We start from the raw sequence: 21,232 nt of genomic DNA on the forward strand, positions 1-21,232 counted from the left end.
TTACCAAAAAATGGCTTGCGGTGATAACTCTTTCTACAAAAAAATTTCTTTGTGCGCCCATAATGTGCATTTTTCGAATGTTTGTTTTTGTTTCATATTAAATGTTCATGAAGTTGATGGAAAAAAAAGCAACAGAACAAACAAATTTAAGTGAAAAACATGGTCATGAATGAGTTGATGTCCCAAGGCTATCCAATGTAAAGCTTAGAATTTTTTTTTTTTTCTAACAAAAAAGGTTGTTGATGGAGAAAATGAGGTGCATAATAATTAAAAATTTTTCATAAAGATGTAAATTACTTCGTGTTTATGGGACGGCGAACTACTATAAGAATGTACTTAACTTTAAAGTTTAATTAAATAATTATAATTTTTTTTTATGAAAAAATGTATTTTAATTATTTCATAATGTTATTAGATGTAATTTTTAATATTCTGGTCATTTTCTGCTTTTTTTTTTTAGAAAAAAACGTGAGAAATGTAAAGAGGATGAAAGTCAAAAGAGGATCCAATTTCTGTGGCGATAGAAAAAAAAAACGATGTTTAGCTCGAGGCAAAGTTGTTATGCGACGAACGACATGACATCCAATGAACATTTACAAAAGTACAAAAAAAAAATGGAAATGAATGCAAGGAAAAAAAACCATCAGGATAAACTCTTGTTTGTTCATGCGCTTATTTTCTATTATCTTTGCTATTATTTTTGTGTTTGCACGAAACCACGATGGGTAGCGAAGCTGTTTACCATACGGTTTTGTGCAAGAAGCCATTGCATCGAGTGTTTATTTAATTTTGCAAATGAGAGAGTGAGATAGGCAGACGAGAATACTCTCGACGAAACAGAAGTGTTTGATTGAAAATTTTAAAGTGCATTTTGTAGCTTAACACGATGGAAACTAGCTATGAAAATATGTTGAACATCATTCATAAGACAAAACATGAGCAGAACAACGAGCAGAAGACATGAATGGAATATTTAAGATAATAAGATTCGAGACGTCAAAGGACATTTTCACTGTTGTTTATTATGAAGTCAATGCTAAATATTTCCTCATGGGGATTTCAAGTTGATGGAGGGATTTGAAGCTCGAGATTTTAATTAGATAAAGTTTCTTTAAATTAATTCTCAATTAAAATTCATTTTAAAAAAAATTATGAAAAATCAAAATGAGTAAACGAATTTTTTGGATCGAAAATGATCTTTTCAAATAATCAAAAAAAAAATTTTAGAAAGAATTTGATTTTTGCAGATCTGAATCTTTAGTTAAAGCTAATATTATTATGTAATTCAATAGAACAAAGTCTTTTTGCTGAAGTTGTTCAAAGAGCATCGAAAATTAATCTACAAAACCAAATACTTATGATCATTTCGTCTTATACTTTTTTGTCGAAGAAATCGTATCGTAAGAGCATCAACAAATTTGTATTGAAGTAGTCTTGAAAAGTTTTCATAAAACTGAAAAGTGCTCCGATGTTAACTTGCTGTAAATCAAACATATGCTTCTGATACTTTACAATGCTTTTTACTTCCTTGTTGGGATATTTTTCGATATGATAAGACCAAACCCTTGATAGAAAAGAGAGAGGCACTTATTATTGAAGAAGTTATTGAAAAAAATTTAACAATTTTTGTTGTTTCTATTGTATCGATTGTTGTTATATATATTGAACATACATCCTTTCCCAAACGCCTCCCATGTTCGGAGACAGGAACAGATTGAAGCGCTCTGCAGTTGTTGAAGTGACGACTTGGTTAGCGACGATTAATTTTCATTGCTTTGGCAACTTTTAAACCTTTTGGATCATTTGGAAGATGATTTGTAGCGGGTAAACGTGTTTCTTTGCTTAGTCCAATTACTCGACTGATTTTTGTTTTAATATTAATTGACTAAAATCATTTTCAAAGCATACTTCAATTAAATACGGGAATAGTAACATTTTAAGGTTCAACGTGAGTGACATTACAGATTCTTAGATGATGATGCGCTTATGATCTTTCAATATTTTGTATAGTTGTAATTTTTAAGAATATACTTCTTCAATCAGATGAGATCATCAGATACTTGAAAAATTATTAGTTTATAATTGAAATTACTTAAAAAATTTCAATTTTAAGTTAAAGCATCTTTCTGATGAATTTTTTCAGAACATTTTCAGTACTCGAGCTTTGAAAATCCCCTTGAATTAGAATCTCCCATAAATTGTCAAAACAATGCTGCGCAAGAAAGAAAATTTTTGGATATTTGTTGTTATTATTATTTATCATCAACGACATCAAGCAAAACAAGTTAGATGAATGAATATTTATGAAGTTTCCCTCCGAAAATCTTAATAGATCTTTTCCTGTGAATCTATCCAAAAATGTCACACTAACTTTTTGCTCAACTTTTCGTAAACAGGAAACACAAAACTATCTAACTTTGAGAAGCTCAATAATTGCTTGGCAATAAGTCATACAGGAGTGTTTTTAATCTTTGTCTGTTCAACTTTTGCTTCTTCTTCTTTTTGGTTCTATGATAAAACATTTCCTACTCCATTGTTTAACAAAGTAATTAATAATTAAAAACTTTTCTTTCTCGAAATCTTTTTGAGTACAAAAGTTGCTAGTTTTTCGCTCTATTTTTCCGTTTCTCCTCTTATCTCTTATCTCGTATAACTTTTTCCTCTTAATTTCTTATTCCGCTCATGTTTTGCTCCGCAATAAAAGGAATAGAAAAATGGAACATATAAACAAGAACAAAAAAAAATGGGAATGAAAATTTTCCGCCACGATTCGGATGCTTTCTTTTCAGTCTTCTTGTTGTTTAGATTTAGTTGGCTGGGTTAGTGAATAAAATTTGCTGTTAGACTTTTATTAACGTTGAGTGAAATTGGAAGACAGGTGAGTGAGGAGAATTGAAAGCATGAAAAATTATGACTTGAAGCGTTTCTTGTTGTGTTTTTGTGAGTGAATTGGTATCGATTTGTGCAAAAAAATATTTTTCGTCACTTCCTACGGAAATTGTTGGTTGGCTGGTTACATCAAGTTTCGTTCAAATTTCGTTTTAATAACATTACATTACAGGGTAACGTCATTTTTTGTGCAGAATCAATCAAAAGTTCAACTTACATGTCCGAATTTGTGGTAGATCAAGAAGCTTTCGACACTTTGGGTGACGTCGTCTTTGTCAGTTTTCCAGCTGATGAACTAAAATTCAAAAAAAAAATTGAGACTTTTTTGAGGAAGCGTTTTACGAAAAAAAAATTTTTTTTTCCAAATTTTCAAAAAAAAAAATTTTTTTATGAAAAAATTGTTCAGGGCAAGTTTAATGAGAAGCAAGAATAAAAAATTGTTACAAACCTTCGTTTTGAAAGCATCAAAGACAGAAGTTGCACTTCCGGTGCAATTGATGAGAATTAGGCCCAAACATCTCGCGGGATGCGCCAACCCGAAACGAGCGAGTACATTGGCGCCAGCGCCCTCTCCCAATCCAATGACGTACTTAACGTGCAAGAAATCGAGCACAGTCACCAAATCCTCGCCCAAGATTTGAAATGAGGGATATTGAAAGCTTTTAGAGAGAAAAATTTTAACGAGTGCCATTAATCACGGATAAAATTCATAAAATTTTACGAGATACTTACGAGTCTGACAAGTTTTCGGCATTGTCTGCATGTCCCGGGGCATCGACATGAATAAAACATGAGCGTTCCTTGATTTCTGTCATACACGGGCTGCTAACAAAGTCCTGGAATGACGAATCTAACGAAGAAAAAAATTCAATATGAAGAAAAATAATTCAATAACAGAGAAAAATGTTGGAATTACTTACGGTTCGTTCCCAAATCATGAACCGTTAAAAAGACTGCACGTTTTTCCTGTTGTGAGATATCGCCCTGCAAACAGAGAAAGAAAGAGAGATGAGAAAAATCCACATTTATTTATTTATTTACTGAAGCCCATAATTTTATTAAACACAATCTCTCATTTCCAGATGTAAAATATCCCTTTTTTTCTCGTCTTTCGTATAATTTAACGTTAGATGAACAGTGACACAAGAAAAAAATGTGTCGTTCCTCGTTAAAAAAAAGAGACAAGAACAGAGAGTTGCAATTGATACATTTTTCTGTTCGTGCCCTATTTTGACGGCAGATAGTTATCAACATTGTCATTATTAACTTGAATCCTGCTTTATTTGAAAATTATGTAAAATGTCGTTATGCTTGATCAAGCGAAATTTAATCTCAGATTTTTTTTCGAAGTTAATGTCATCATCATCATCATCATCATAGTCAAATGATTTTTTAACTCAGTTAGAAATTGTAAGTAACTTTTTTTAAATTTTTTCAGTTCAATTTAAAAAAAAATTTACTCAAAAAGTCAAAATAAGCTAAAAAAAATATTTTTAAAAATTAAAAAAAAAATTAATATATTTTTTGATTTTATTTAATTTTTTATTTTTTTTTTTTTTTTTTATTTTTTTATATTTTATTTTCTTTTATTTTTAATTTTATTTATTTTTTTTAATTTTATAAATTGTAAGTAATTTTTTTTAAATTTATTTTTCCAATTCAATTTCAAAAAAAAAAAAAAAATTTTTTTAAATTTTTTATATTTTATTTTTTTTATATTTTTTTTATATTTTTTTTAATTTTATTTAATTTATTTTTTTTAATTTTTATTTTATTTTATTTTTTAATTTTTCAAATTATACGTAATTATTTTTAATTTTTCAGATTAATTTAAAAAAATGCCCAAAAAGTCAAAATAAGCTTAAAGAATATTTTTAAAAATTTAAAAAAAAAAATTTCAATATAGCTTTTAATTTTATATTTTTTTTTATTTTATTTTTAATTTTTTTTTTATTTTTTAAAAAATTTTTATTTTTTATTTTACGTTATTTTATTTTAAAATTTTAAAATGTTTTTTTTTTTTCAATTTAAAAAAAAATTTTATTTTAGGCTTCAGCTTCTTAATTTTCAAAAAAAAAAATGTAATTCAATAGTTTGTTATAATTTTTAACTGAGTGAAAGAAAGAAAAAAAATATGCATAAAAAAGAATAGATTGACTTTCGATACGTAAAAAAAACTTTTTTACCGCTTTTGTTCAGTTCTCATTAAAAAATACAGAAAAAAGTAGAAAAATAACAAAAAAAGAGAAAGAAGTAACTTTTATTGTCTCTTCTCATTTTCGCAATTTTCCACTTTTTTTTACTGCTTTAGCTCGTGATAATGATTTTACGGATGATTATAGTGCAGATTAAACCCGTTGCTTGTTTTGCGCTTTGGCTCGAAATTAAAAACAAGAAAAAAGCGGAGAAAAAAAGATTTATCTCTATCGGTGTCGCTTTATTGGCATATTTTCTATAATCCGACTTATTCACCTCTTTCACATAGATTTCTTTGGTTTTTATCTTTTTTTCTACCTTTTTCATTTCATTTGCGATAAGCAACGGTTTAATTTGATTTTTTTTCTGTTCAAATAAGAAATGAAGGAAATTAATGAAAATTTTCAATATTGAATAAAATTCTCAATTTCGTGAGATAATAAAAAAAAGTTGTCTGAAAGGATTTTCAGTTGAAGCTTTTTCAACCAAAAATATTCAAATTGACAGAATAAATAGCAAATAAATGCAAAATCCCGGAAAATTTTGACTGAATAATCCGATGTTTATTTCACGTACGATATATTCGACAACAAGTGCAAGTAAATAAAATAATGAAATATGGTAAATATGGCTTTTCCTCGAAAAGGTAGATTATGTTGATAACTGTTGTTACCATTTTCGACGTGTACGGTAAAAATTTTTTGTGAAAATTATTTAACCGCATTTTTAACACTTGGTTTAAAAATTTTATAATTGTTTAAATAAAAGATTTACTCAAATTTGTAAAATATTTAATAAGAGATTTTGTTGGAAAATTAAATAATTTGTATAAAAAAATTTTAAGTCAAAAAATGATATTGCAAAAAATTGCTTTTTTGCTAATTATTTTTTTTTTTTTAATTTTTTAAAAAATATTTTTTTATTAAATTTTACAAAATTATGTTTTTAAACAAATTTTTTGAAATTATTTTTTTTATTAAATTAATTTTTAAAAATTTAAATAATTTTTTCTAATTATTTTTTTAAAATTTTTTTTTAAATAAATTTTTAAAATTATTTTTTTTTTTTTAAATTAATTTTTTTTAAATTAATAATTTTTTTTTTTTTAAAATTATTTTTTTTTAATTAAAAATTTTTTTTTAAATTTATTTAATTTTTTTTTAAATTAATTTTTAAAAATTATTTTTTTAAAATTAAATAAAAAAAAAATCAAATGATAATCGAAAGACACCGAAATTTGTCAATTTTAAATTAAATGCGTTAAAACGAGCTTTTGTAATAAAAAACCCGTCAAAAAAATTTTTCATTAAATTTAAACCTGATTAAAATTGCCATAATAATTAATTGAATAAAAAATCCTCTTGGAAGTTAAATTTTGCTATTTACAAAATGAAAAATTTAAATTTCTTGCTCGCAAATCGTGACGAAAATAAGTAATAAATCAGGTCAAATCCTCGCTAAATTATACAAAAAAAGATGTTTATTCATAAAATGCATTTTTCTTTCCTTTTTTCGAATTAAAAACTTTTTTTCTTTCAGAAAATTTTAAATTAACGGAGCAATTTTATATTTTATTCAATAAGCTTATTTCCTGTTTTTGTTTGCATCCTCGCTTTTCATTTCAATTAAGAGTCTTAACTTGCATCATCATCATCATCAACGTCATTATCATAATAATTGTTGTTGTTGATGAACAAAAAAAAAAGAAATACTTACTTGAACTGTTACAATGATTTCTCCGCTTCTGTCCGTGGTAACGGAATATCTCTGCAAAGAAAAAAAAACAATAAAGAGAAAATTAATTTTAATTGCATAACACATAGAAAACTATCTCTCGAGATGCTGATGAGAAGTACTTCATTAGTGTGCTTCAAGTGTTTTTCATAAGGACATTATTGTTATGCAACGAGGGAGGAAAATTATGAAAAGAAGATCAAACCTGTCAAAAACGCAGAAACAACACTAAAGTTAATGAACGATGAAATGAGTTTCACTTGGTCGAGACCATTAAATTTGTTCAAGACAAGTTCAAGGATTCTCTCGAGGAAGAGAAACGAACGAAAAATCAATAAGCTTGACGACTGACTTTTGATGATTAATGATGAGGTGTCATAAGCTGCCAACTAGCTGTGTCATATTTTATGAGATCATCATTATATTATGCCATGTCGTGATAATTTCATAAACGAACAAGAAAAACAACAAATTGCTTGAGAATTCTGCAAAGCTCAAGAAATGTTTTGTTATTCTCTGTTTATGAAAGTTGAAATGGTGTCTTGTTGAGTCATTGTAACAAAAAGAAGTTTAATTGGATGGAATTTTGTTTTGTTTCTTAATAAAGCAGGTTTTGTCTTGAAATGACTGCAATTATTCGGATTATTCACAAACAAAAATTTTTAGAACTTAAAGATTTTTAGTACTAAAATTATAACATTTGAACATTTTTGAGTAAAGTTTTTAATGTTTTTTGTTTAAAAAATATAAAAATTTTTACAATTTTTTGTTAAAATAATAATAAACTTGAAAATTTTTTTAGTACAAATTTTAAATTTAAATTTTTTAGTACAAATTTTGAAATAATAATTACAATTTTTTAGTACAAATTTTGGAATTAAAATTTTTTAGTACAAATTTTGGAATTAAAATTTTTTAGTACAAATTTTGAAATTAAAATTTTTTAGTACAAATTTTGGAATAAAAAATTTTTTAGTAAAAATTTTGAAATTAAATTTTTTTAGTTTAAATTTTGAAATTTAATTTTTTTTTAGTACAAATTTTGCATTAAAAAATTTTTTAGTACAAATTTTGCATTAAAAATTTTTTAGTACAAATTTTGAAATTAAAATTTTTTAGTACAAATTTTGGAATTAAAAATTTTTTAGTACAAATTTTTAAAATTAAACTTTTTAAGTACAAATTTTCAAATAATTTTTTTTCTTTTTAAAAACTTAGTTTTAAAACTAAAAATTTATAACGTAAAAGATTGTAAAGTATTGTCTCTAAAGACTTTCAATTTAAAAGGTTTGACAAAAATCTTTCAAAAAAATTTATTTAGTACAAATTTTTGTAAATCAATTTTTAGTACTAAATTTTAATTTAAAAAAAAAAAGTTAAAAAATTCATATGAAACATTTTTTCAATCAGAATTCCTTAAAAGCTTCCCAAAAACATAAAATATCGATTTTTACTTATCTTTCTAAAAGCAACACTCATAAACCTCTCTTCAATTTCTCTTTTAGCGGGAAAATTTTCATCATCTAATTGAACGAAATTGAGTCAATTAGTCAAACTATCAACTTTATACTGCTTCGTTTTTACCTTTTTGCCATTTTTCCCAAAAAAAAGGACTAGATAATCCGGATATTGATCCAAAAAAACTCTCTCTACCACTGTCGCTCTCTCTTATTTTATTTAAAAACATCAAAAAATATCCGAATCTTCTTAAATACTTTTCCTTTCTCTTGTTTTTTTTTTGACTTGTCTCAACTACATAGTCAAAATCCATTGATAAACATTAAATATTCATCCGCTGGAAAGGTTTTATTCATCATCTAAATACAAAAATTGATTTCAATCAAATTTTTTTTCTTTCTTTCTTTTCTACCCAATTTCATATTTAATCAAGAAATGTTTCGAAATTTCCCAGAATCCATTTGGCGAAACCCAAACGATGACGCATAAACGTGTCTCAATCGTTCGACGTCTTTCTCGTTGAATTTTTTTCATGAGAAAAAAAAAGTTGCAAACTTTTTCAAAGTTACATGTGTAAAAAAAAATGAAATTAACGACACGCATGTTTCTCAAAAACAAACAAAGACACTTTTTTCTACATCGTTAATTTACGATTAAAACGATATTTATTAAATAATCAGACAACGTCGTTACATAAGCCGCAGCAGTGTCAATACATGAACGTTCAATAATTATTTACAGCTGTACCGTAAGTCGTATGGCAATGCAGTCTATGCACTCTCCGGTGTCAGGTATATAATTTAGTTTTGTGTAAAAGTTTATTTTAAACCGAAATCATTAATATTTAGTGCAGTTTTGATTCGACACTCGACCGAACAACGCGTAAAGAGAGCAAAAAAAAATTATTAAAACAAAAAAGATAAAAAGTTAGCATAATTTTGTAACATTTTGTGTTTGCGGCGAATATCGAGAGTGAAAGTTTACGACGGAAGACAATTTTTTTTTGCAAATTTCGGATCAAAAATGAATTCAAAAGTAAGGAATTTCAATAAAATTAAGAAAAATTGTGAAAAAAATTAAAAAATAAAATTTTCAGATAATTTTCCAAATTTTCACAATTTTCTGTGTCATAATCGGCTTCACATTAGCTGCCAAGCCCGTAACTCCCAAACCGACAGTCACTGACGAGCAATTGGACAAAGCTTTGCAAGATAAACGTTATTTACAGCGGTAAGTTCTGTCTCTCTCTCGGTTGTGTCAAAAAAAGTGGGTCAACAAGTCTTTAAACTTCATTAAAATGCAAGACAACAAATTCAAAAAAAAAAAATTCAGTAAATAAACTGAAGGTCATTTGTGGTGCAAAAATTGCTCAAACTCAATTAGGATGAAGCTCAGACAACAGTCTGTCTGTGAGTTTTATGACGAATTAAATGAAATAATGAAGTTAAAGCACAAATCAATTAGACTACAAGAAATAAACATAAAAATAATGGGCAACTATAAAAAGTTTAAGTATGCTCGGGGTTGTTAGAGGAGATAATAACAATGCGCGTGTAATGACTTAAATGAAGTCGTTTATGAGGAACAATTAAATTACAAAAAAAAAATAAATCGGAAAATGAGAAGCTGAATGAGAGGCTTTTAATGAGGCACGAGAGATTGAAATGGAGATAAAGTCAATCAAAATTATGGTTGTTGAGAGGAAATTAGATGAAAAATTGTTTTTTTTTTTTTTGGATTAAAAATTATTTATTGAATTTCGTGAAAAATTGCCTAATGAGACTCTAAATTGATTTTTTTTTAAATTAAAGTTCAAAAATTAAAAAAAAATCATTTTCTCAAACTTAAAGTATTTTTCGAGCCTTTTTAAATTTTAAATTTTCGTAAAAAAAAAATACGTTTTTTTAATATTCTAAAAAAATTAATTTTTGATATAATTAAATTCATAAAAATTACTTAAAATTTTAATTTGATTTTTTTAATATTTATAAAATTTTATTTTAATTAAAATTTAATTTTTTTACTTATTAATTTTTTTTTAAATTATTTTTTTAGTTTTTTTTTATTATTTTTTTTTTTTTTTATTTTAAATTAAAAAAATTATTTTCATTTAAAATTTTTTAATTTAAAAATTAGATGAAAAATTGTTTTTTTTTGGATTTAAAATTATTGAATTTCGTGAAAAATTGACTAATGAGACTCTGAATTGATTTTTTTTAAATTTCTTAAAGTACAAAAATTAAAAAAAATTTCATTTTCTCAAACTTAAAGTATAAAATATTTCTCAACTTAAAAGCCTTTTCGTAAAAAAATACGTTTTTTAATTTTTGATATAAATAAATTCATAAAAATAACTTAAAATTTTAATTTAAATTTTTTAAATTAAAAAATTTTAATTAAAAAATTATTTTTTTTTTGCTTTTTTTATTAAATATTTTTTTTTATTTTATTTTAAATTAAAAAAAAATATTTTTAATTAAAACTTTGAATTTAAAAATTAGATGAGAATTTTTTTAAATTTATTCTTTAATTTTAAAATTTTTTTTTTATTAAAAATTTTCTCAAAAAAATCTCATTAAAAACTTTATATTTTTTTTTAATTAAATTTCTTTTAAAAAAAGTTTTAAAAAAATTTTATGATTTTTTCATATAAAAATTGATAAAAAAAAACTTTTAATTAATAATAATTAATAATTTTAAATAATTTTTATTTAAAATTTTCAAAAAATTAACTTTAAGAAATTTTGCATAAATTTCTCATAATTTTTTTCTCTCTCTGAATATATCAAAACTGATTCAAATTGACTGCAAAAAATAAAAATTCAAGAAATTACTTCACTATTCATCAATATCCCTCTTTCAAACTATTTACAGACAGTTAAAATGCGCACTTGGCGAAGTCCCTTGCGATCCAGTTGGAAAACGATTGAAAAGTAAGTTTGCCTCTTTTTCAATAAATTTTCTTTAAAAATACTTCTAAATCGCTCTTAACATTTATCAGGTTTGGCACCGCTCGTACTGAGAGGAGCATGTCCGCAATGCTCGCCATCAGAAACGGTTCAAATTAAGAAAACTTTGGTACATTTACAGAAAAATTTCCCCACAGAATGGAACAAACTTATCCAAACCTACAACGGTTGAGAAAAAAAAATTAAAAAAAAACTCTTTCGTCTTATTATTTTATTTTTATTTTTTACACATGAATAAAAAAACATGAAAAAAATTACTGTAAAGTTTTTTGCTTTTAAAAAGTTGGGTAAGTCATAAAATATAAAATTCTGTGAAAAAAACATAAAATAAAAACGAGGTGAGTGAGTTAACTAACAAACAAACTTCCATCACTAAATTATTGATTTTGTATTTTCATCCTGTTGTCGTCGTCGCATTACAAACTTTTCACAATATTGCCATAATGTAACTGAGCTGAGGCGAGAAGCAGAGTAGTGTGAGAGAAGCAAACAAATCACTCAATCATTGTGCCGAGTAAACTTTTAATGTTCGAACAACATTGGAAGTCATCATCGTCATTGTTTTACTTTATAAATTAAAAAACAGCGACGCTCGTGTTTCACATAATGAAAAGAAAATTACATTCACTTGTAATATGGTAAATAAGTTTCTCGTAACATTAAATTGAATTTTGTGTTTCTTTTCTTGCAAGAGTTGCATTTTTCCCGCACCGGAAGGCAGAAAAAAATGTGTGTCAGGAAGAGAAATTTGTATCAATTTCGTTTGCTTGCAGCAGCGAAAAAATAAAAGAAAAGGAAAGAGCAAAGAATGGAGCAATTCGAACTATTCAATTTCATTTTGTGTCTTTATTGAAAGATAAAACAAGCAATAATCGGGCTTTATTAAAAATCGAGTTGTTTAAAATAGAACGACGATGCACTTTTTTGTACCCCGCGGTATGAAAAGTGATGAATTTAAGTCATCATAAAACATTGAAGATTTTAAAGGAAAAAGTTTTAAGTTAAAATTCGAAACAATTTAACTTAAGTCAAATTAGTTGACTAAATTCGAAAAATTTTTCAATAAAAAAAAAAAAGATTTTTTCAAAAATTTGGTCAAAAATCTTCAAAAAGTCAAAAGGTAATTGACTTTACTTATTTTTTAACCTAAGTTTAAGTATAAAGCCTATTAAGTCAAAACATTTTTTTATTCTTACTCAAATCAAGGATTAAGCCTTAAAAAGTCGAAAGTTTTTTCTACCCTGAAAATTTTTAAAGGAAAAAGTTTTGAAATGCTGATAATTTTAAGAAACATGTATTATTAGAACTAAGAAATAGCCATTAAGAGGAAATCAAAAGATGGGTTTTTTTATGCCGAATTGGTATCTAAACCTAAAATTCTTTGAGCTAATTTTATAGATTCAAATTTTCTTCATTCTTTGAACTTTGAAAAGATTCAAAGACCTTCGTATTATTTGTTTCGTTTGATTTTAAGAAGGCAGAAAGCTATTAAAAGTGGGTTCCTTTGAAATCATCTTGAAAGTTAATCTTAATGTTCGTAGATTTAGCTCAGTTAAGTCAAAGTATAACGAGTCGATGGAGAATCCTTTTATGGAACTTTAGAAGCATGTCATTAAGAACCTATTTGCTGCTTATTAAGAATTCGTTTCATACTGTGGCTCAGATATTTTTCGTTTTTATGGACCTTCTTCGATGATTTTATTCGATTTGTGTTCTTTGCTTCAATTTTTTTGTTAAGGGAATTGTAGGATAAACTCTTTTTAATATTCTTCATAAGTATCGTGTAATTTTTGTATAAGTATTCATAAGTATTGTGTCATCAAGAATGTGATCTTCATATTTTCTTTTCTTTCATCTAATGTAGTATATTCTATAATACCTCATTTTTTCCATATTACTCCTTAGCTACTTTTTATGGTAGATACTTCGTAGCTGAAATAAAATTAAAAAAGTTGAAGAATTCTTTTCATTTTACTCCAAGAGTCTTAATTATACTTCTTGAATTACTCTTGAAAGATAAAAGTCAAAAACATTTTAAAACTCACTCACTTTAACATCACAGAGTAGCAACTTGATATCATCATGTAACCAACTCCTTGTTCATCCAGTTCATGTTTGACTAAAGATTTACCGCAAAAACCGCACTTGTGTCGGTTTATTAAAAATAAAAAATTGAAATAAAACCGGAAGAGCAAATTTCGCACACACACAAAGTGCAAGCCAAGCCCAAAGCTTTGTGTGAGCTGTAATTATGTGGTTGACATAATTGAAGGTGCCTTGCTTTAACACTCCTTGACTTCATTTCAAAGCACTTTTTTTGCAAGAATCTCTACAAGTGCTTCAATCCTTGAATGAATTAAAAAAGGTCACAAGTCAACTTTTTTTTATTTGCAGGATTCTTTTACGGGATTCCAATTAGAGCTCTCTTGTTTCAGAATATGATTTGTTTGACAAAAAAAAACTACATGTCATTCATCTATTCATATCATTCGCTTTTCATGCTCTTACTTTACATAACATAAATTTTTTTGTTAAGCCAACTTTTTTCCCGATAAAAATGTTCGAACAGAGTAAAAACAAAGCTATTGAACCATTTGTTACGCTCATGAATAATATCAATTTCAATCCATTAAAGCATAAATTTATTTCGCATGAACGTGATATTGGTTATCGTGGCGTGAATGCAAAAAGGTGCCTGCATCAGCAAAGGTCACGTGTACAAGTTATCACATAAAGTGCTTGGTTGGTAAATAAACACATCTCCTTCGCCGAGTCAAGGCGCCAAGTCAGAAAAAGGAGCAATAATAATCTAATAGCTTTTATATTGATAAAAGGTGTGACCGAAAATTGTAATCATCAAATTGTAACATCCTGTAGCGTGTTTGGCGAAAAAAAAAATTCCGTTGTGAAAATCAACTTGGGGATTCACTAAAAAATTTTTTGCTTGTATATTTTTGGATATATGTATGGGACGACAAATTGTTTTGCATTTATGACACACATGAGTAAGCATTTTACTCGCAAATAGCGGGTGTGAGTATGTGTGTGTGAAGTAAATTATAAAAGTCTACAAACTCAAATTATGTAAATTTCCTTTGCAAACAAGAGTTTGGGGCTTTTTAACTTTCTTCACGAGAAAATATTAACAAAAGTTTTTTTTTGTATTTACAGGGAAGCCGTGTAACTTTGTACTATTAATTTTACGATTTAACGTAAATCAACAAAATGTGCACTGGGATTTGATTCAATTCGAATTTAAAGATAGATAAAATAATTCTTGATCGATTTATAAATTTCATTCTTTAAAAAAAATTCAAACGTGTAAATCTGACTTAAGAATTTGTGACTTAAAATTTGTCGTGAAACATCAAAATGTGCATTGGGATTTACTTATTTATCAAAAAAATAACTAAGTAAATCCCAATGCACATTTTGATGATTCACGACAACTTCTTAAGTCACAAACCTTTAAGTTGAGTTACACGTTTGAACTTTTAAAGCCAAAAAAAAGTTTGTTCTTTAAATCGATCAAAAATTATTCTATCTCTCTTTAATATCGCACTGAATCGTATCGAATCAAATCACAGCATGCGGCAAAAAATAAACGCGTGTTTCATAACTTTTCCCTCTCACAACTCTAAACTTTTTTTTTCTCTCTCGAAAAAACACCCGAAACCAATATCGACAATTATTTATACACTTGTCATGAAACCTTGCGCCCCGAAAAAAAAACGTTTACCGAAGAAAAAAACAACAAAATAAACTTCTCCAAATCCATTTCCATATCAAAGGAAACAAAACTTGGCAATATTTTGATTGAGTTTCGGTAAAAATGAGACGGAAAAAAACTTTGTAAAAAAAAGGTTAAGAAAAATAAGAAAATAAATTGGAAGAACGTGAAAATAATGTCAACAGCGATGCAAATAAATGGAGTGAAGATGTTTATTTCTCATTTTACTTCTCTCGTAAACATCGAAGAAATTGAATTTCACGATTTACGATGATTTCGAATTCCGTTTCCGAAGACTTCAAGGTAAGCACAGGTACGGTAAGGAGATGAAGGGAGAAAAAGGAAGTAATGGAAAAACACAAAGGATTACGTCAATCAATGTCGTTTTCCGTTATGCTGTCAAGCGGCGGTCAAAAAAGGCTTTAGAAAATGGTTAGAAAGTGTCACAATGGAACAATGTAGGAGAAGAAAATAGTCGGATGAAATGACAGACAAACTTTTTGTTTGTTACAAGTGTCCTGAAGTTGCTCTTTGGTTTGAAAGGAGACGCTTTTAAGACCTCATAAAATATATTTGAAGGTTCAAGAGAAAATTTAAAACCTCAAAAGAGAAACTGAAAGCTTCAAAATCAAAAATTTAAGATCTCGAGAGACAACCTTAAAGCTTCAAAAGAATTTAAGGACCTTAAAATCGTGTTTTGAGGCCTTAATATATAAATTTAAGACCTCAAGAGAAAATTTTTAGAATCGTGAGGAAATTTAAGACCTCAGAGGAGAAACTTTTGGCTTCATTAGATCAACTTAAAGCTATAAGAGTTGAACTTAAGACCTCAAAAGACAAGCTTAAAGTTTCATGAGGAAGCTTAAGACCTCAAAAGAAAAATTAGACCTCAAAAGACGAGTTTAAAGCTTCATGGGGAAATTTTTAGACCTCAGAAGAGAATTTTAGAGCTTCATTAGATCATCTCAAAGCTTCAAAGGATGAACTTAAGACCTCAAGAATAAAATTAAAAGGTTCAAAAGAAAATTTAAGATCTCGAGAGACAAATTTAAAGTTTCAAGAAAATTTCAGGATCTTATAAGAGAATTTTGAGACCTCAAGATATTAATTTAAGACCTTAAGAGAAAAATTTGAGACCTCAAGAGATAAATTTCAGAAAATTTTCGAACCACAGAGCGATGTATCTTTAACAATACAACACAATTTGAGGTCGATTATAGCTCCTTATTCGTTTTTTCCGCTTGAGCAAGACATGAGAGTTACAGGTGTGTTACATAATTCTTTTCATAAACGTTGATCCTTCTCAAGTACCATACGTAACACGAAAAGGGAATAAAGAAAAACATTTATACATCATTTTATTGAATGCTGAATGACAAAAAAGAAGAAAAACATCTTTTGTCGAACGTTTCAAAGCGAATTTCTCGGGAGGTCGAAACTCTTTTGTTAAACGTTTAAAAACTTTTTTCACCATTAATAACAATCCAATCTCGAAAATTCATGATGAATCGACCAAAATGCATGTGAAAAACGCCAATTGTCAACCAAATTCGTGCCAACAATGACACAAAATGATGTAACATGATATAACCCGCTTTTCGCATGAAACCAATGAAAAACACACACAAAATTATCCGAGGCACGTTGTAATGACAAGTCAAACTTAACGCATAATGGCTTTATCGAAATCCACAATTTTAATTACGGGAACATTCATTTTTCGTTTTTTGGTTCAAAAATTTCCGCATGTGTGACCCATATAGAGCGAAATCTCTGTTCCGCATGTTAATTATTTATTTATTCGCAAATGTTCGCGCATCTCGAAAGCTCAAATAAATGCTAATAATTGTGTTTCTCTATTTTTGTCCTTTTCACAAATTCTGCGAGCGAAATTTGTGGAAGTTTGATAATTTTGTAACCAAATAATTTTTCACTAATTAACACATTTTGCGTTCGTTCAGGCGATCATTTCAGTAGTTGAAGTAAGCGTACGGAAAATGGCAATAATTTGATTGCTTGGTCCGATTTCAATTTCTCTCGGGGGAACTTTTATTGGTTTTTCGTGAGTAATGTAGGTCTTTTTGTTTATTTATTGCAAATTAAAAAATAAATTTTTAATTATGGTCATTGAGTTAGCTGTCACTTTTTTGGGTTAAAATGCATTTTTAATGAAATGATGGACAAATAATTTAAGTTTTTTTTTTTGTGTGAAATTCATGAAATAATTTTAATAATGTAATTTAAAAAAATTAATAATTAAAAAATTTATTAAAAAAAATAAATAAAATATTATTTTTTTGAAAATAAATAATTTATCAAAAATTTAAATTTTATTTTTTTTTATTTTTTTAAATTTAAAACTTAAATTTAAAAATTTAATTTAATTTTAAAAAAAATTAAAATAAAAAAAATGAAATCAAAAAAATATTAAAAAATAATTTAAAAAATTAATTAAAATAATCAATCAAATAAGAAATGAATTTAAATAATTAATTAAAAAAATTAATTTAAAAAAAATAAAAAAAAAAAATAATAAAAATATATTTTAACATTAACTTAATGAAGACTTTTAAAATTTAATAACTTTTAAAAATAATTTTTTTTCGAAATTATTTAATTTAATAAAATTGATTTAATAAAAAAATAAAATTTAATAATAAATTAAAAATTTAAATAAATTGATAAATAAAAATTAATCATGAATTAATAAATTAAAAAAAAAAAATTAATAAAAATTATTTTCTTTTATTAAAATCTATTTATTATTATTTTTTTTAATATTTTATTTTGAATATTTATTTTAAAAAATTAAAAAAAAATAATATTTTTGTTCACTTAAAGAACTAAATTTTTTCACTAAAAAAGATGAAAGTCGAAATTTAATTCACAAAAAAAAACAAAATTTGCCTTAAAGCTGTACAAAACTATACAGGCGAAAAAAATTTACGACCTCTGAAGAAAAAAGGCAACTAACGAGAAATAGTGCTTTGTTCTCTCCCTTGCTCGTTCTAAACACAAAAAAAAAGAAGAAAAAGGACCGTACATCATTTTTATTTTTAGATCAAGAGCCGATATTCCCTTTATTACGCTTCTCCATTCGAATACACACAAACACATTATGGCACTAAATTAATCTCCAGGCACTCATAATTAACACGCTGCTTGGCTCTGTGCACTACTTCCCTCTCATTCGGCACAAAATATTGCATATGCTGCTGTCCCGTAGAGCCATCGTCTGTATTTTTAATTAATATTCTCGTTTATGTTTTTCTCTTTGTTGTCGCTTCGCATCCATTTTTGCACAGATTTTACGACGACAAGGAGCCCGTTTCAGACAAAAGACTGCCATCTATAAATATTGCGTCTCAAAGGAGAGAACAAAGAAAATTGGAGCATGCAACAGTCACTCATTCACCTGTGCTTTGCCTGTCAGAAAGTTTGTCGAGATAAAATTGTGAAACGCTGCGGATGACATTGAAGATTTTACGAAAAGAGGATTTCGAGTGAATGCAACTCTCGACAACACCTTGCACGTAAAATACGAGTTTTAAAATGTTTCTCTTGTCAAGCGCATGTTACACACCGATTTGTCAGAATTTTATAGGATTTTGCTCGATATTTATTTTTTTTTGTTACATTTTTACAAAAGGCACAAAGTTTGCCACTGCAAAATAAATTTTATCAGAAGAAGACATTTATTTCGTTAAAGTTGTCAAAAGTGTCGAGAGCGAGAAGATGAATAAAGGATGAAACTTTCTGCAGAATTGCATCGTACTTTATCGAATTACAAGAGAAACAGACACTTGAAAAAAAATAACATATTTAAATTTATGAACGATGTGTGCTCTCACGAGGAAAATCGTTCGTGTTACCGAATATTTTATGATTATTATTATGGTTATGGCATTCGTGGTAATTAAGATCGATTGTGGGAAATTTGTTATTTTTAATGGGATTTCAATGTGCACAGAGTTTATGGAGTGCGAGATGATCGATTATCGTAATTGACATTTGTTGCTTTGAGGTTAACAATATTTTAGAGATTTTTTTTAACTTTTTGATTTAAAATGAATTTTTATAAATATTTTTAAATTTTTTTTAAAGCTCAAACAATTTTAAAAATAATTAATAAAAGAAAAAAATAATTTTATTTGAAAATAATGCAAAAATATTACTTAAATTCTCATTGAAAAAAAAAATATTTTTAATTAATTCATTAAAAAAATTTTTTTTTATCAATTAATTATAAATTATTTTTTTAAATACCTGTTTAATTTTTTATTTAAAAATATTAAGTAAATAATTTATATTTTAAAATTAAAAAAAAATTATTCTAATAATTTTAAGCTTTAAAGTTACATTTAGTTTTTTTTTAATTTTTTTTTTCATTTAAAGAAATGTTTACAAATTTAAAAAAAAAAAATTTAAATTATACCTATATATTTTTTTTTAATATTTTTATTTTTGAATATCATGATATCATTAAATTTACTATTAAAAAAATTTTTTTTTTAATTTATTTTTTTAAGCTTTACAAAAAATTCAAATTTTTTTTTAAAGAAAAAAAATATTCAGAAAAAATTAATATAAAATAATTTTTAATAAAAAAAATAATTTTATTAATTTATTAATTCATGATTAATTTTTATTTATCAATTTATTTAAATTTTTAATTTATTATAAAATTTCATTTTTTTTATTATTTGAATGATTGTATAAAAAAATTATAAAATTAAATTTAAAATTTTTTTATTTAAAATAAAAAAATTAAAATTAAAATTTTTGACAAATTATTTAAAAAAAAAAATATATTATTTTTTTAAATTATTTTTTAACTATTTCAAAGATTTTTTTTAAAGAAAAAAATTTTTTTTACAACATTTTTTGATTTATATTCTTATTTTTCATCGCATTATCTCGCCATATCGCGGCATAATAAATTTCCGGAAAAAAAACTTTTCATGTGTAAATCGCTCCATTTTTCCAACTTTTCGCATCTTTATCGCCTCCAACGTCATTCCCCTATCATTTACATCCATTTGCGAGATAAGATTCGTGCATGTCCATTCATTAAAACATTTTTTCATCTTTTTTTTTTCTCGTCTACAACAAGAGCACAAGCAATGTCAATAACCTGAAAACTTGGCCAAGTAACACACAACACAAAGTACAACAGAGCAAAAGTAGTGTAAATTTTAAGCGCAAGCGTTCTATTTTCATAACTACGTCATTTTTTAGTTTTTATTTACTTTGTCGAAGTAACGGGAAAAATGCTCGGGCAGCTAAAGAGGGATTTAAAGTTAAGTAGAATGGCACCGAAAACGAGGAGAAGAATTGATTGTATCACAATATTTACCGACACACTCAAGCGCAAATGATGCGAAAGATGATGACTGTCATCAACTCACATTTTCACTCAACTCCTCGTCAAACGGATAAGAAGAACGGAACAAAAAACGATGAAATTGAGCACACAACGAAAAATAATAAAGAAACCGCTGTTAAGTTAACGAGCTCGAGTGTTTCGCATTTCAATTCTGGACATTTTTTTCGGCAAATAAAATTCAATTAAACACGTTTCACTGTCTGAAGAGCTCTTCAGCGGATGGAGACGCCTTGCACATTACGAGAAAAAAATTTTCAGAACACAGAAAATAATAAATTTCGAGCATTCCTGACTTTAATTCATATTTCATGCGAAACATACCGAAGAAATTCCACAGAAAATTGGTAAACATAAATATTTCTTCCACAGAAAACTTGTAAATTGGTTGTTATATCATCGCATTGCAAAACGAACAATTTAACAATTTTTCGAAATGGAATGAAAACCCATAAAACTCTTTTTTTAATAACGAGGAAACTTTTGTAAGTCAACTTTTCTAAAGAACTGCGTCGAAGAGGGTTGAAAATTCTCATTCATTCATAGTTTATCAAGAGAGATTGTCGATCGTTGTTACTCGCCCACACACTCGTCTATTATGAATTGAGCTCACATGAGATTTTTTTTTTATTTTAATATTTAATTCCAGAGACTTGGATGAGGATTTTTCTGTATTATTCATGATTTTTTCACGTCGAAGCGGAAAAAGTCGGTTATGGAAGAGAATAAAAAGCGCTTTAGAATTTTTTTCATAGAAGAACAAAAATACAGTTGAGAAGTAAACATTGAAATGAATGGAAGTCAAAATAAGGATTTTCCTTAAAAATTTTTTTGCAAATACAATTGAGCGTATTTTTATTTATTTTTTTTTTT

At 26.4% G+C, this 21,232-nt stretch overlaps 2 protein-coding genes across 6 annotated transcripts in view; one reads left to right on the forward strand and one right to left on the reverse strand.

The window, feature by feature from the left end:
* The window catches only part of LOC134831368 (uncharacterized protein ZK1073.1), a 40,928-nt gene that overhangs the window by 3,388 nt on the left and 16,308 nt on the right, over positions 1-21,232 (reverse strand). For all 5 annotated transcript variants that reach the window (XM_063845441.1, XM_063845280.1, XM_063845359.1 and 2 more), the window contains exons 3-7: positions 6,802-6,852; positions 3,810-3,873; positions 3,622-3,739; positions 3,338-3,548; positions 3,107-3,184 (exon numbers count right to left, since the gene is read on the reverse strand). In XM_063845441.1, the coding sequence (XP_063701511.1) occupies positions 3,107-3,184; positions 3,338-3,548; positions 3,622-3,739; positions 3,810-3,873; positions 6,802-6,852 (522 nt within the window). The remainder of the gene's footprint in view (positions 1-3,106; positions 3,185-3,337; positions 3,549-3,621; positions 3,740-3,809; positions 3,874-6,801; positions 6,853-21,232) is intronic.
* On the forward strand, positions 9,196-11,418 carry LOC134827118 (ejaculatory bulb-specific protein 3-like). Its single transcript, XM_063839669.1, has 4 exons — positions 9,196-9,312; positions 9,374-9,507; positions 11,152-11,210; positions 11,279-11,418. The coding sequence occupies exons 1-4, from the start codon at positions 9,301-9,303 to the stop codon at positions 11,416-11,418; spliced, it is 345 nt and encodes a 114-aa protein (XP_063695739.1). The 5' UTR covers positions 9,196-9,300.

The sequence above is a fragment of the Culicoides brevitarsis genome, chromosome 1, assembly GCF_036172545.1.
Source record: "Culicoides brevitarsis isolate CSIRO-B50_1 chromosome 1, AGI_CSIRO_Cbre_v1, whole genome shotgun sequence".
Taxonomy (NCBI): domain Eukaryota; kingdom Metazoa; phylum Arthropoda; class Insecta; order Diptera; family Ceratopogonidae; genus Culicoides; species Culicoides brevitarsis.